The sequence below is a fragment of the Henckelia pumila genome, chromosome 2 (genome assembly GCF_033568475.1).
Source record: "Henckelia pumila isolate YLH828 chromosome 2, ASM3356847v2, whole genome shotgun sequence".
NCBI classification, from domain to species: domain Eukaryota; kingdom Viridiplantae; phylum Streptophyta; class Magnoliopsida; order Lamiales; family Gesneriaceae; genus Henckelia; species Henckelia pumila.
Window position 1 is genome coordinate 232,568 of NC_133121.1, and position 14,360 is coordinate 246,927.

General features: G+C 40.3%; 1 protein-coding gene across 2 annotated transcripts in view; it reads left to right on the top strand.

Annotated features, from left to right (window-relative positions):
* LOC140880184 (phototropin-2-like) overlaps positions 1-14,360 on the top strand; it is a 42,276-nt gene that overhangs the window by 21,672 nt on the left and 6,244 nt on the right. For both annotated transcript variants that reach the window (XM_073284392.1, XM_073284393.1), the window contains 4 exons: positions 7,146-7,249; positions 8,177-8,226; positions 8,616-8,722; positions 9,452-9,571. In XM_073284392.1, the coding sequence (XP_073140493.1) occupies positions 7,146-7,249; positions 8,177-8,226; positions 8,616-8,722; positions 9,452-9,571 (381 nt within the window). The remainder of the gene's footprint in view (positions 1-7,145; positions 7,250-8,176; positions 8,227-8,615; positions 8,723-9,451; positions 9,572-14,360) is intronic.

The following is a 14,360-nucleotide window of genomic DNA, read 5'->3' on the forward strand; positions in this document are numbered from 1 at the left end:
GTTCATCATCATGTTCAGTCATTGGAGAATCATCACGATTTAAATTAGTCATATCTTGTGTATAGTCCGTGGACGTTGGCTCAGAGGTCGAGTCGGGGATCTGCTGAATCTGTTTGGTATGTTGTTGACTTGTTGTACATCTTTTTGGTGTTGTTTTCTCTTTGCATAGACCTGTGGTGGCCGGTTTGGTGATTCGGTGATATGGGGCATAGGGTTCGGTTCATGCGAGGAGGTAGGAGCATTGAAGGTGATAATGGGTTCCAATTGTTGTAAGGCAGTCGTTTCGAGTTCCCAGGGATGGGATTCTCGTAGGGTTGGCTCCCTCTGAATCGAATAACTTGAATAGAAAGAATAACTGGGATTGTAGGGCTCATGCTCTAGGAAAAGGACATCCATGGATGAGTAGAATTTCTTGGTGATGGAAGAGTAACACTTGTACCATTTTGGATTTGCAGAATAACCAAGGAAAATGCACTTGATAGCATGGGGATCAAGTTTACCGCAATGATGTTGGTGAATGTGAACAAGCACTGAACAACCAAAAATTTTGATTGGAGTCTTATACTGGAGGACACGATAGGGCATTCGGTTGATCAAGTAGGTAGCGGAGAGGACAACATCGCCCCAAAAAATGCTTGGGAACATTGTGAGATAAAAGTAAAAATCGAGCCACTCAAGTAAGTGATGATTGTTATGCTTGGAGACACCATTCTATTAGGGTGTATCAACACAAGAACTTTGATGGACTATGCCTTGACTTTGGAGGTAAGTTCCGAGAATAGAGTTAAAGTAGTCCTTGGTGCGATCAGATTTTAAAATTTAGATGCGGGACGAAAATTGAGTTTGGACCATGAGATTGAATTTTTGAAACAAATGAGAGGTTTCAGACTTATTCTTTATTAAGAAAATCCACGAGACTCGTTTATGATCATCATCAAAGAATACAATACACTTATGTATAGAACACTAGTTCATAGAACAAGGACTCAGAGTTACTTGTACAAGGACACCTAATTTACCTATACAAGGACACCTAGTTTACCTGTACAAGGACTCTTATCATACCAGAGACCTAATCAAATAAGAATATTGATCTATCATATCTATTTGGATATTTGATTTTCAACAAAATCTTGTGTCAAATGTTGTTTTCTTCTTAGTTTCAGTGATAGGGAAATAATGTCATGACATTACCATCTTGGTCGTCCAAGTTTTTCATATTTGTTTCCATCATTATTTCATAACAAAAACTCTATTTTGTTCTCTTGTGATATTTGTGAAATAGCTAAGTACACACACACGTCTTTTTCTCCCAAAGCCTATATCCCTTCCGCACCATTTTCAATAATGCACAGTGATATTTAGGATCCTTCACAAATTACCACATCTCAAGGAAAATGATGGTTTCTTGCATTTATTGACCATCATACTCGGGTTAACATAGGTGTGTTGATATGGATCCTTAGTGACATGAATAGCAAACACGATTATTGAAGAGATTGATTCGAAATGTTGTTCCGATCTTGAAACAAATAACTAAATTTTGAAATTCACCCCTAGTTTAAGAAAACTAGTAACAAATAATCATGATAAAACAATTGAATTAAAAAAAACCCTCCAAAGATCTCGTCTTTGACAATCCACGATGAAGATCAATCGAAAATACGCCATAAAGTAAAAACTTTGATAAGTTTGATTTTTGAATACACAAGGCCTCGGCAAAAATGATTTTTTAAGAAAAACAAAGTTTGATAATCAATAATGATAATAATTGTTTCCCTGGAATTATTATTATTATATAATAAAAGACAAGAATAAATTTCCTAGTAGAATAAAACTCCAAAACAAAGATTGTCTCGATAAATTGGAGGTGCGAAGAGTCAGCTTTGGAACTCCAGAGGCTGTGGTCTTAAATTAAAGAGTCCCAAGGTGTGGTCTACTTAGGGCGATACAGTTGTTTTATGCGGATTTTCTCATGGAACATTAGAGGGGGAGGCTCGAGCAGTAGGAGAGGGCTGATCAGAACAATACTACATAGAGAGAAACCGGATATAGTGGTCCTTTTGGAAACTAAAAGACAGCGGGTGGACAGGAGGTACTTAGCAAGCCTCTGGAAATCAAGATTTATAGAATGGGTGGAATTACCGGCGTTGGGCAGATCTGGAGGCATTTTGGTGGCGTGGGATCCCCGGACGGTGATAGTGAAGGATAATTTGATTGGGGAATTTTCTGTATCTATTGAAATAGTAAAGGATACCAACTCAACGTGGTGGTTTTCGGCAGTCTACGGGCCATGCGGACCAAGAGCTCGACAGATTTTTTGGGATGAATTAGCAGGTTTGAAGGAGATTTGTGGCCCGTTATGGTGTGTAGGTGGAGATTTCAATGTGGTCAGAACATTGAGCGAGAAAATGAACAGCAGCACTTTAACCAGTAGCATGAGAGCCTTTGACGCTTTGATTAACGAGCTAGAACTGTATGATCCTCCCTTGTTGAACGCAAAATTCACTTGGTCAAATATGAGGGCTTCACCCATTTGGTGTAGGCTGGATAGATTCTTGCTATCGGGGGGATGGAACGAGGTGTTTGGGTGCGGTAGGCAATCAGTGCTACCGAGAATTACTTCCGATCACTTTCCTTTGATCCTGAATACATCGAAGGAAGAGTGGGGGCCTACACCCTTCAGATTTGAAAATATTTGGCTTAAGCACAAGACCTTCAAGGAGGAATTCACCAACTGGTGGTCGAGTCAGAATCCTCAAGGCTGGGAAGGCTACAAATTTATGAGCAAACTGAAGGGAACGAAATCGGAGATTAAGAGGTGGAATGTACAAACTTTTGGAAACCTAGACATGAGGGGATATGAGCTGGAAAACAAGATTCAAATGCTGGATACTCAAGAATGGGAAGGTACGGGATCGGATAATGTGGCGGAGGAAAGTAGAGCTGTCAAAGCTGAGTTAGAGGAGTTAACATGTAGGAAATTGCAAATGGAAGCCCAGAAGGCAAAAGTCAAATGGTTAAAGGAAGGGGACTGCAACTCAAAGTTTTTCCATTCGTTACTTAGCCAAAGGAGAAGCAGGACAAGTATAGAGAGGTTGGAATTGGAGGACGGAACTGTGAGCTCCAATAAAGAAATTATCAGATCAGCAATTATAGAGTTTTTCACAAAACTCTATAGCGAACCAGAGAGAGGGGGGTGGGGTATTGAAGGGGTAGAATGGAGCGCAATTGATGGAGATTCTATGGAGCAGCTCGAGCTACCTTTTACCGAGGAGGAAATTAAAAAAGCAGTGTTTGATTGTGAAGGATCAAAAGCTCCGGGACCGGATGGTTTCTCAATGGAAGTTTATAAGGAGTGTTGGAAAACGATTAAAGAGGACTTAAAGAGAGTGTTTAAGGAATTCTATGAGGGAGGTGTTGTGAATGGAGTAACGAATGAGACATACATTTGTTTGGTACCAAAAAAGAAAGAGTCACTACGCATTAGGGACTTTAGACCGATTAGCCTAGTCACTAGTCTTTACAAGATAATCGCTAAGGTGCTAGCTTCGCGTCTTAAGAAGGTGCTTGAGATCACAATTGCACATTCACAGAGTGCCTTCATTGAAGGCCGTCAAATCTTGGATTGCTGTTTGATAGCGAATGAGACAGTGGAGGAATTCAGAATGAAAAAGAAAAAAGGCTGGGTTTTCAAGGCTGACTTTGAGAAGGCATATGACAACGTTAATTGGAGATTTCTGGATTTTGTTCTCCTTAAGAAAGGATTTGGGAATAGATGGAGGAAATGGATTAATGGATGCCTCAACAATGTTAAGTTTTCGGTTATTGTCAACGGGAGACTGACTGGTACTTTTAAGGGGGAGAAAGGGTTACGACAGGGAGACCCGCTGTCCCCGTTCTTATTTAACTTGGTGGCGGATGTTTTGGGACGCTTGATTGACAAGGCAAAGGCGTTAAACATCTTTAGAGGTTGGGAGATAGGGAGGGATAGAGTTAGGTCTCTCACATTAAATTTGCCGATGACGCTTTGTTTTTTGCGCTTAATGAGGATCACTTGAGGCTGTTGATGGATATTCTGGTTGTTTTTTGTGATATGTCCGGTTTGAAAATCAATAAGGACAAAAGTGCACTCTTGAGCTGTAATTGTGATAAAGAAGTGGAGGAAAGGTTGACTAGGGAGATCGGCTGTGGGGTGGAAGCATGGCCCATTCAATAGCTAGGAGTGCCATTGGGAGGGAACCCCTTAAGGGTCTCATTCTGGGAGCCAGTAACCTTTAAGATGTCCAAAAGGCTAGCTGGATGGAAGAAAGCTTTCCTTTCGAGAGGTGGCAGACTAACGCTAATCTCGGCAGTAATGAGTGCCCTCCCCGTGTACTACTTGTCGTTGTTTCGGATCCCAAGAGGAGTTGCAGAGGATATGAAGAAACTTATGCGGAACTTCTTGTGGGATGGACCGGATGGGGAGGCTCATTGCCACCTGGTAGGCTGGGACAAAGTTTGTAGACCTAAAGATAGAGGAGGATTGGGAATAGGTAACCTATGCCTTCGGAACAAGGCTCTGTTGGGTAAATGGTGGTGGAGATTTTCGTCGGAGGGGGACACTTTTTGGAAGAAAATCATAGCGAGCAAATACGGAGTTCAAGAGAATGGATGGGATGCGGGATTGGCTAGACATAACACGTTTAGAAGTCCGTGGAAATTCATATCAAGAACGTATATGGCTTTCAGTCACTTTGTGAGGGCAGTGGTTCTAGGGGGAGATAGATTTCGATTCTGGGAAGATTGCTGGGTGGGGAATTCTAGTTTTAAGGACCTCTTTCCTAATCTCTTTCAGATATCTAGGGAGCACAATAGGCAGATTTCTTTTTTCGTCTGTCGAGACTCGTCTTTTTCCTCTAACTCTTTGACCTGGAACTTGCATCTTAGACGCGATTTGAGGGATGCTGAATTGAGCCAGCTAGGTAACCTGCTGGAAGTTTTGAGGGGCGTGAACTTAGTAGAGGGAGCGGAGGATGTGAGGAAATGGGTTTGGGACAGTTCCGGAGTCTTTTCGGTAAAGTCCTTCTTCGAGTCTTTCTTTCCAGAGGAGCGTCTCCCAAGCTTCCCTCTTTTCTACCCAATCTGGAAAGCCACCATTCCGACAAAGGTTCAGGTTTTCTCATGGACAGCTGCGTTGGAAAGATTGCCTACCTGCGACTTGATTCAAAAGAGGCTCCCAAACATGTCCCTTAGCCCAAACAGGTGTGTGCTATGCAAGCAGGGAGGAAAAACTCAAGATCACATGATTATTCATTGCCCGTATTCAGGGAACTTGTGGAACCTGGTCCTCAAGGAATTGGGATTATCTTGGGTAATCCCGAAAACAACGAAAGATCTTTTTGCCACTGATCTAGGAGGTTTGCTAGGTGAAAAAGGGAGAGTTCTTTGGCTAGTAGTGGTTCATTGCGTGTGTTGGTCGATATGGTTGGAGAGGAACGGAAGAGTTTTTGAAGATAGTGAAGAATCAGAGAAGGAAACTTGGGATAAAATCAAACTGAGAGTTGCCACGTGGGCTCTCAAGGGTTCTAACTTTAAATCTTTGTCTATGTTAGACTTGTATAGGGATTGGAAATTGGCTTTGATCTAGATTGTTAGAGGCCCTTTTTGGCTTTGAATATAGCTAGCTAGCGTGGATCGCTGGTCCACTTTTAAAATCTATCATTTTCATTTATATATAATACATATGTTTCCTATCAAAAAAAAAAAAAACTCCAAAATTAGGTAAAACTCAAAAATCTTTGCGACACACACTAAACATGCTGAACTGTGTGTATGAACGGAACTAGAAGGGGGTCCGTGAACCTACGCACAATTTATTTTTTTGGAGATTTAAGGGGGCACAGACCCCGTGCCTTGTCCGTGCAGGGGCACGGATGTGGCACGGACCCTGGGCTGGGCCCAGACCTGGTTCCGTGCAAGGAGCAGACGTGTCTTGTCTTCTTGATCTTTTTGCACTTGAATCATGTTGAGATGTCCTCCAACTTGATTGTCATGAATCCCAAACCCTTTGAGCCTTGACAAGATGAATGCAGGAGCTTTTTGAAGTTTACCATGAATACTTGAAGTGTTTCCTTGAACTTTTTGCTTTGACCTCTCGATATCTGTCCTTTCGGCAACTCTAGCGGATCCCTATCTTCCTTAGCAACTTGATTACTTCGAGGGCTATCCATGATCATATCATGCATCTATTTCATGACAACAAATCTGAAGAAAGCACAACTACCAAATGACCTTTCACTAAAAACCTTTGGTTACACGATTTTTGTGCATATCCATGATGAATCCATGATCATCATAGTAGTAAACTTGATCCTCGTAGCCATAAAACTATCTTCATTGGGTACCCCCAACTCAAAAAGGGATATCGGTGTTTCTGTCCTCGAATAAGGAAAGGAAAAAAAGCCGTTGGAAACCAAAAAAAAAAAGGAAGCTTGTCATTGGAAACTAAAAAAAGCAAAAATAGTTTTAAAATATATATATATATATATATTAAGAAAAATCTGGCCGCAGCCAGCAGGCATGGAGCCCGTGCCTTGTGCGTGCGTGCACAACATGTGCCATTTGAGAGGGTCTTTGCGATGTACCCTCTCAAATGATGATATATCTTTTTTTTGGAACCCAACATCCATTTTTGGATACTGGGTTTAAAAATGGGGTTCCGTGAACCCTATTGCAAAGCTGCTAGATTCACAAAACCCGACTTCTTGGGCTTCGTGAATCTGGCATTGCAGCCACCCTAAGTTAATACTTATTTGAATAATATCTGTTTAGATACCCAAAGTTAATACTTATTTCAATAATATCTGTTTAGATATAGATCTGATTTATGTTTGGTATGATACGATTGTGAGAATATTATCCCATATTTGTTGGGATTTAATTATGTTTTCTTTGCCTATTTAAATGTATGCTTTGGACTGAATAAAATAAGCCTAAGAAGAATGAGAAAATCTCTTCTACCTTCTGTTCAATATTTTCTATAGTTGGTATGAGCAATAATAATTATAATAGATAAATAGAAGTTTTGGTAACTAGCTCTCTACATTTTGATGTTATTTAGAGTTTATATAGACATTAGTCTGATATATCATCTTTGTCTCCAGACACCCACACATGTTTGCTTGATCACGGATTTTTGTCCTGGAGGAGAGATATTCACATTGCTTGATAAACAACCTTTGAAAATATTTAAAGAGGAATCAGCCAGGTAGTTGATTGACCTTCTTACTAAATTCTATAGAAATAGCAATTCCAATAATTTGTTTCGCTATACGAACCTTGAAGAAAATTCCTTTTCAAGAATTCTAGGACTTTTCGTTGGTCCTTTTTCATTGGAGGAGATCAACACTCAGAAGTATATTAGTTAATTTGGAAATAAAGTTTATACATGTTTAGAACTTTCAAAAGACCAAAGATTACGATAGACTTGCGTCAACATATGCGCTTACTGTGAGGTTTATAAGAGGAGGAGGGAATTATAAAGGTCTTTCTTTCATGAACATAAGGTACCTATACAATATACATAATGTAGAATACCATAGTCTACAAGCATCATTTATTTGCATTATGATGCATGTGTATGCAAGCATATGGCCTATTAAATTAAATCTATTAAATTGGTCCCTTGGACGTTGTTGGAGAGCTTTATGTATTATGGACATTAACCTCTATATCTTATAGGACATAAAGGAATTAATATGACGTCCTATTTTTATCAACTGATTTGATTTGGAAAATACATTGTAGATTATCATAAGATATTCTTAATATTATATTTGGGTGGTCTATAATGTTTTTTAAGTTTTTCAACTTCACGAATTATAAAAGAATTTTTAACCTTCTTTGCTAAACTATCTCCAGATATTGATTTCTGCATTTTAAATGATGAACAAGTTAGAAGTAATTTATTTAGCTTCAAGTGGCTCTGATCAAGTACAAAGTATGCAAAACTCATAAATCAGCAGTGTTGAACCCCAATCTTTATGACATAAATGATCTATTACCAAATAATTTTAACCGTGAAATCATGAATTACGAGTTCGGTCTATCATTGATGAAGTTAACTTTTGGAGAGATATGCTTGTATTTTCTTGGTTAGACATCATATTTGAATGTGTCCTTTATTAATTTCCAGGTTTTATGCAGCAGAGGTTGTCATAGCCTTGGAATATCTTCACTGTTTAGGTATATTATGCAGTGGACAACTTCATACACTTGTCACAGCACTAAGTGTACACCTGCCCGCTTAATTCTGTAACCTTATTCATGTAAAACGAGTGATCCTTATGAAAGAGTTGAGATCCGAATTCTCAGGTCTTAACATGTTCTGGCTTCCATTTAGCTTAATTGTCATACCAAATCTCTGGTACTAATCATCTTTCACATCCCTTTAAGATATGTTTCGCATTTTTCAATTTTCAAGTACATTTTTTAATTATATGATAAGGAAAAGGTCTTATGAATGTCGTGAACAAGTTGAAGTTACTTATATGGAACATGTTAATGTAGCGTGTGATTTTGTTTTGATGTGTGGATACAAATGTATATTATATTGTGCTGTCATTTTGCTACAGGAATAATTTATCGGGACTTGAAACTAGAAAATATTCTTCTTCAAAAAGATGGGCATGTTGTATTAACTGACTTCGATCTATCGTTTAAGACATCGTGCAAACCTCAGGTATGCACATCTTGTATCTATAATATTAATTGCTCATTTGTATTGGAGTATTCTATCTGTTTGTTTCCTTATTTTTACTTATATTCAATTCAATAAAGTGCCCGGATGCATTTAGCAAGGTGATTTATTTGTATGATGATGAGCATGTCTCTTAAACTTTTCATTTACGTAAATTTTTGTTAGATCCATTTGGATCTCTTTGAGAAAAATATATTTTACTAGGTGCCGGTTTTTTGTGGGGCATACTGTTTGAGTGTATGGTCGGAAGATGAACATGAGTTTGGTTTTCTCTTATTAAGGAAAGAAGGTTTGTATTATTATATGTGACAACAAAAACCATTAATATTCGAGTGTCATTATCTTTAATCAACAAATTTTCTCATAATTGAATTCCCTGAAGCCAATAATATATATTCTTCAGCCGCATACTTAAAAGTATAAGACAGTTTTTGTAGCTCTAAACAATTTAACTGCCGATTGAGTAAAAGAATTAGTTGCTGCATTTGCAATTCATTCAGTCACATGTCTTTGTTGGCTTGTTTACAAATATTTTGCATATATTTGTTTTGAAACTAACTTTGGTCTACATGTTAGAAGAATCACTTTTTTTACGTGTTTGAAAATGTATGGTGTCTGGTCATGAAAATTGAAAATTTTTCTTGTCCATTGCTTATTCTAAAATTGATCGATGTGGGTAATTGTAACGTAGTGAAGATAACAATTTTCCAGGTTATTAAGCATTTTCTACCAAAGAAGAGAAGACCTAGAAGTGAACCACCTCCGATATTTATTTCTGAACCGAGTGGCCAATCAAATTCGTTTGTTGGAACTGAAGAATATGTTGCTCCGGTACAGTGGATTGTCATTTGGTGTTTTATTTTAATTTTTAATTTTTTTATTTTTTTGATAAGAAACATAAATATTATTAAGATAAATTAGGAGTTACAAATATAGGTGGACCAGTGATCCACAGGGACTGTAGAGTCTCTCTAGTATTTAGCTAACTAAGAATCAAACTCCAATCCCTATACAAATCTAAGACTGAAAAAGATTGGAAATCTGGTAGAATGTGTAGCCAAGCTGCAATTCTCAGCTTTATCTTCTCCCAAGTTTCCTCCATTGAAACTTCCTCGTCTTCAAAAACCCTTCGGTTTCTTTCCAACCAAACCATCCAGCAAACACAATGAATTATGATTGCCCCCAGAATTCTCCCTCTTTTACCCAAAAAACACCCCCAATCTGTTGCAAGCATATCCTTCATGGACTTCGGTGTAGCCCACATCAGACCTAATTCTCTCAACACTAACCACCATAGTGACATCGTGTATGGGCAATGAACCAACAAATGATCCTGATTCTCTCCCGCTTGTTTGCAAAGTACACATCAGTTTGGATTTAGATGACACTTCGGAAACCTCCTTTGAATCACTTCACAAGTCGGCAGTCTACCCAACGCTATAGTCCAAGAAAAAACCTTTACCTTAGACGGGATTGGAGCTTTCCAAATTGCTTGAAAAAGTTGAAATTTTGGAAACAAAGAATCGTGAAAGAATGAGTCAAAGAAAGATTTTATTGAAAACTCCCCTGAAGCATCCCACTTCCACAACCCCCCCCCTCCCCCCCCCCTGTAGCGAAACACAGTCTAAAAATCCCAGTAAACTGCTTAAATCATCCATCTCCTCTTCTCTCAGATCGCGCCTAAAGTGCAAATTCCACGATAAAGAAGAAGAAGAAAGATCTCTAAAAAGAAAAAAAGAAACGGCCTTATTATGAGCTCGAGATATTTGAAAAAGCGCTGGGAAAAGAGTTTTAAAAGATGATACCCCTGCCCAAACATCCTCCCAAAATCTGACTCTATCTCCTCCCTTGACTACCAACCTCACTGATTGGATAAAAGTCGAATGAATCCTTGAGATGAACTTCCACGGGCTCCTGAACGTGTTATTCCTTGCTAAACCCGCATCCCATCCGTTTTCTTGCATTCCGTATTTGCTAACCACCACCCTCTTCCACATCGTATTCCCTTCCTTTGAGAAGTGCCACCACCATTTACCCAACAATGCTTTGTTCCTCAAACTCATATTGCCAATTCCCAAACCTCCCCTGTTCCTCGGTATGTTAATCTTGTCCCAGGCTACCAAATGGCGGTGCTTATCTCCGTCCGGCCCATCCCACAAAAAGTCCCTCATTATCTTTTCCATGGTTTCTGCCACCCCCTTTGGAATTCTGAATAATGATAAGTAATATAACGGAATTGCGTTCATGACAGCCGAAATCAGCGTGAGTCTTCCCCCTCTCGATAGGAAAGTTTTCTTCCAACTTGCTAACTTTTTTGACAACTTAAACAACACCGGTTCCCAAAAAGAGGCCTTTGTAGGGCTACCTCCCAGAGGGACTCCAAAATATTGAATTGGCCAAGCCTCTACACCGCAACCGAACTCTCTGGCCATCGCCTCCTCCACTTCGGTCTCATAGTTAATGCTCAACAACGCACTTTTTTCTAAGTTGATCTTTAAGCCAGACATGTCACAGAAAGAAACGAGGAGGTCTTTCAAAAATCTCAAATGTCCTTCACTCTTCACGAAAAATAAAGAGTCGTCGGCAAATTGGATATGAGAGACATCTACCCTATCTCTTCCTATATCCCACCCCTGAATAAAGTTCATTGACTTTGCCTTATCCATCAATCTTGCTAAAACATCAGCCACCAGATGAAAAAGGAAAGGAGACAAGGAATCACCCTGCCTCAATCCTTTTTCCCCTTTATTTTGCCACAAGGCCTACCATTGATCATGATCGAGTAGTTAACGTTATCGAGATACCCTTTGATCCATCTTCGCCATCTCTCTCCGAAACCCTTTTTTCATGAGTACAAAATCCAAAAATCTGAAATCCACATTGTCATAAGCTTTCTCAAAATCAGCCTTGAAAACCCATCCTTTTCTCTTTTTCAATCTGAATTCCTCTACCATCTCGTTAGCTATGAGGCTGCAGTCAAGGACCTGTCTTCCTTCCATAAACGCCCTTTGTGAATCCGCAATCGTGGTAGACAATACCTTCTTCAAACGCGTAGCCAACACTTTGGACAATATCTTGTACAGGCTGGTTACTAAACTAATAGGTCTAAAGTCCTTAATACGCCGTGATTCTTTCTTTTTGGGGATTAAACAGATATAGGTTTCGTTTGTCACCGCATTGATAATTCCTTTCTCATAGAACTCCTCAAAAACCTTAACCTAATCTCCTTTTAAAACATCCCAACAATCCTGATATACTTGTGGTGAGAACCCATCAGCTCCTGGAGCTTTCAATCCATCGCAATCAAACACTGCTTTTTTGATTTCTTGCTCCGTAAACGGCATCTCAAGCTGTAGCATTTCATCCCTATCAATTGGGCTCTATTCTATGCCCTCTATACCGAAACCCCGATAACCTGTCTTGCTAAATAACTCACGGTAGTATTCAATCACATGCGCCTTTATAAGATGACTATCCGTGCAAAAATGTCCATCCTCCATCTCTAATTTGTCGATCCTTGTCCTACCCCTCCTTTGGCTAAGTAAAGAATGAAAAAATTTTGTGTTCAGTCCCCTTCCTTCAACCATTTGACCTTTGCTTTCTGCTGCTCCCTTTGGGATTTCCTGCATGCTAACTCTTCGAGTTCGCTCCTAACGGCTCTTCTCTCCAACCCCTGGCTGTCTCCCCATATTCCTTTGCTCTCATGCGCGTCCATCGCTGTGATCTTATTTTCCAGCTCCTTACTTCTATCTTCTATGTTCCCGAAATTTTCTGAATTCCACTTTCTGACGTCCGACTTTAATTCCTTCAGTTTTCTCATGAACTTATACCCCTCCCACCCCTGCAAATTTTTACTCGTCCACCATTTAGAGAACTCAACTCTGAAGTGCTTATGTTTCAGCCACATGTTTTCGAACCTAAAAGGACTTGGACCCCACTCCCCCTGTGCTGTATCAAGAATCAAAGGATTGTGGTCTGAAGTTAATCTTGGCTGAACCAACTGTCTACTGAACCTGAATAGCTCTCGCCAGCCCCCTGAGAATAGAAATCTGTCCAGCCTGCAACAAATAGGAGAAGCTCGCATATTGGACCATGTGAATTTACCGTTCAAAAGCGGTGGATCGCACACTCGAGTTCTTCGATCAAAGAATCAAAGTCTCTCATGCTCCTGGTCACCGTGCTGCTGTTTAACTTTTCACTCAACGATCTCATCACGTTGAAATCTCCTCCTACACACCAATTAGGACTACACAAGACCTTCAACCCTGCCAATTCGTCCCAGAACTTTTGACGATCCTTAGGCGTGCAAGGTCCGTAAACTGCTGAAAACCACCAATACGAAGTGCTGCTCCTTTCTATCTTAATCGAAACTGAAAAATCTCCGAGCAAATTATCCATCACTGAAACCGTCCTTGAATCCCACGCCACTAAATCCCCCCTGCTCTTCCCAAGGCTGGCAGCTCCGATCAAGTTATCTCGTCTTTGAATCCCATGCCACCAAAATTTCCCCCTCTACTGCCCAGAGCTGGCAACTCCAGCCACTCAATAAATCTCGACTTCCACAAACTCGATATAAATCTCCTATCAACCCTCATTTGCTTGGTTTCTTGGAAGACCACTACGTCCGGCTTCTCTTTCCTTAGGATCGTACGAATCAAACTCCTCCTCCTACTGGAGCCTCCCCCTCTAATATTCCAAGAGAAAATCTTCATTAAACTACCCCACAGCCCGAGATCTGCAGGTTTCCAACCGATGCTATATCAGCGGTAGGATCTCTTATGTTAGATGTACTCCTGATATGAATGCCCTCTGATTCTGCCTTGTTAAAGTTCACCCGACTAACCTCCAATCGAGTAAGGCAATCGTTGATCACTACTTTCTGCCCCAGAAGACCACTGTCCTTAATCCCTTGAGAAGGTAAGGTTTTCCGGTTTCCCAGAACATCATCTCCAATCTGATTCTCCGTTTTATTTTCCAACAGCCCTACTGACTCCTCACCACCCCCCCCCCCCCCAGCAGAATGAAGAGGAAAGCCCGAAAGAAAAGGAAGGCAATGATTGAAAGGAAGGCTTGTCGAAACCCCCTCTAGATGAGGGTAATCCTCATGAGCCAAAAGTACATTAGAATGCTTACCTGCGGGTGATTCAAAGATGCCCCTGATGTCCTCCAATCCTTCTTGAATCTGTGAATTGTTGCAAGATCCCCCATCCTGATCACTATCTGATGCAAACGAGTCTGAGACCTCTGACATGTAGTCTCCGCCGAATTCTAAGACCGAATCTTCCTTAATCCACTCGGAATCCTTGTTACTAGACACAATGACATCAGGATCCAGAGGGCGCACTATGCTTCCCCCCTCCACAACTCCAGAAGTTTGTTGAACAGCCACAATTGGTTTTCTCCTAGAGTACACGTTCTTGAAACATGGTAAAGACTTGCTTTAAGGCTGCCACTTCATCTATCGAAGTTATCCCATCTGTCTCCGCTGCTAACCCCGATGTAGACTGGATAACACCCTTCCTGAAATCTTCTTTCCCTTTAGGGCTAATCTTGTTGAGAAATTTGATGCGTTCACCTATGGATGGTGATTCCACTCCCTGTCCTCTCAAAACGGGACTGC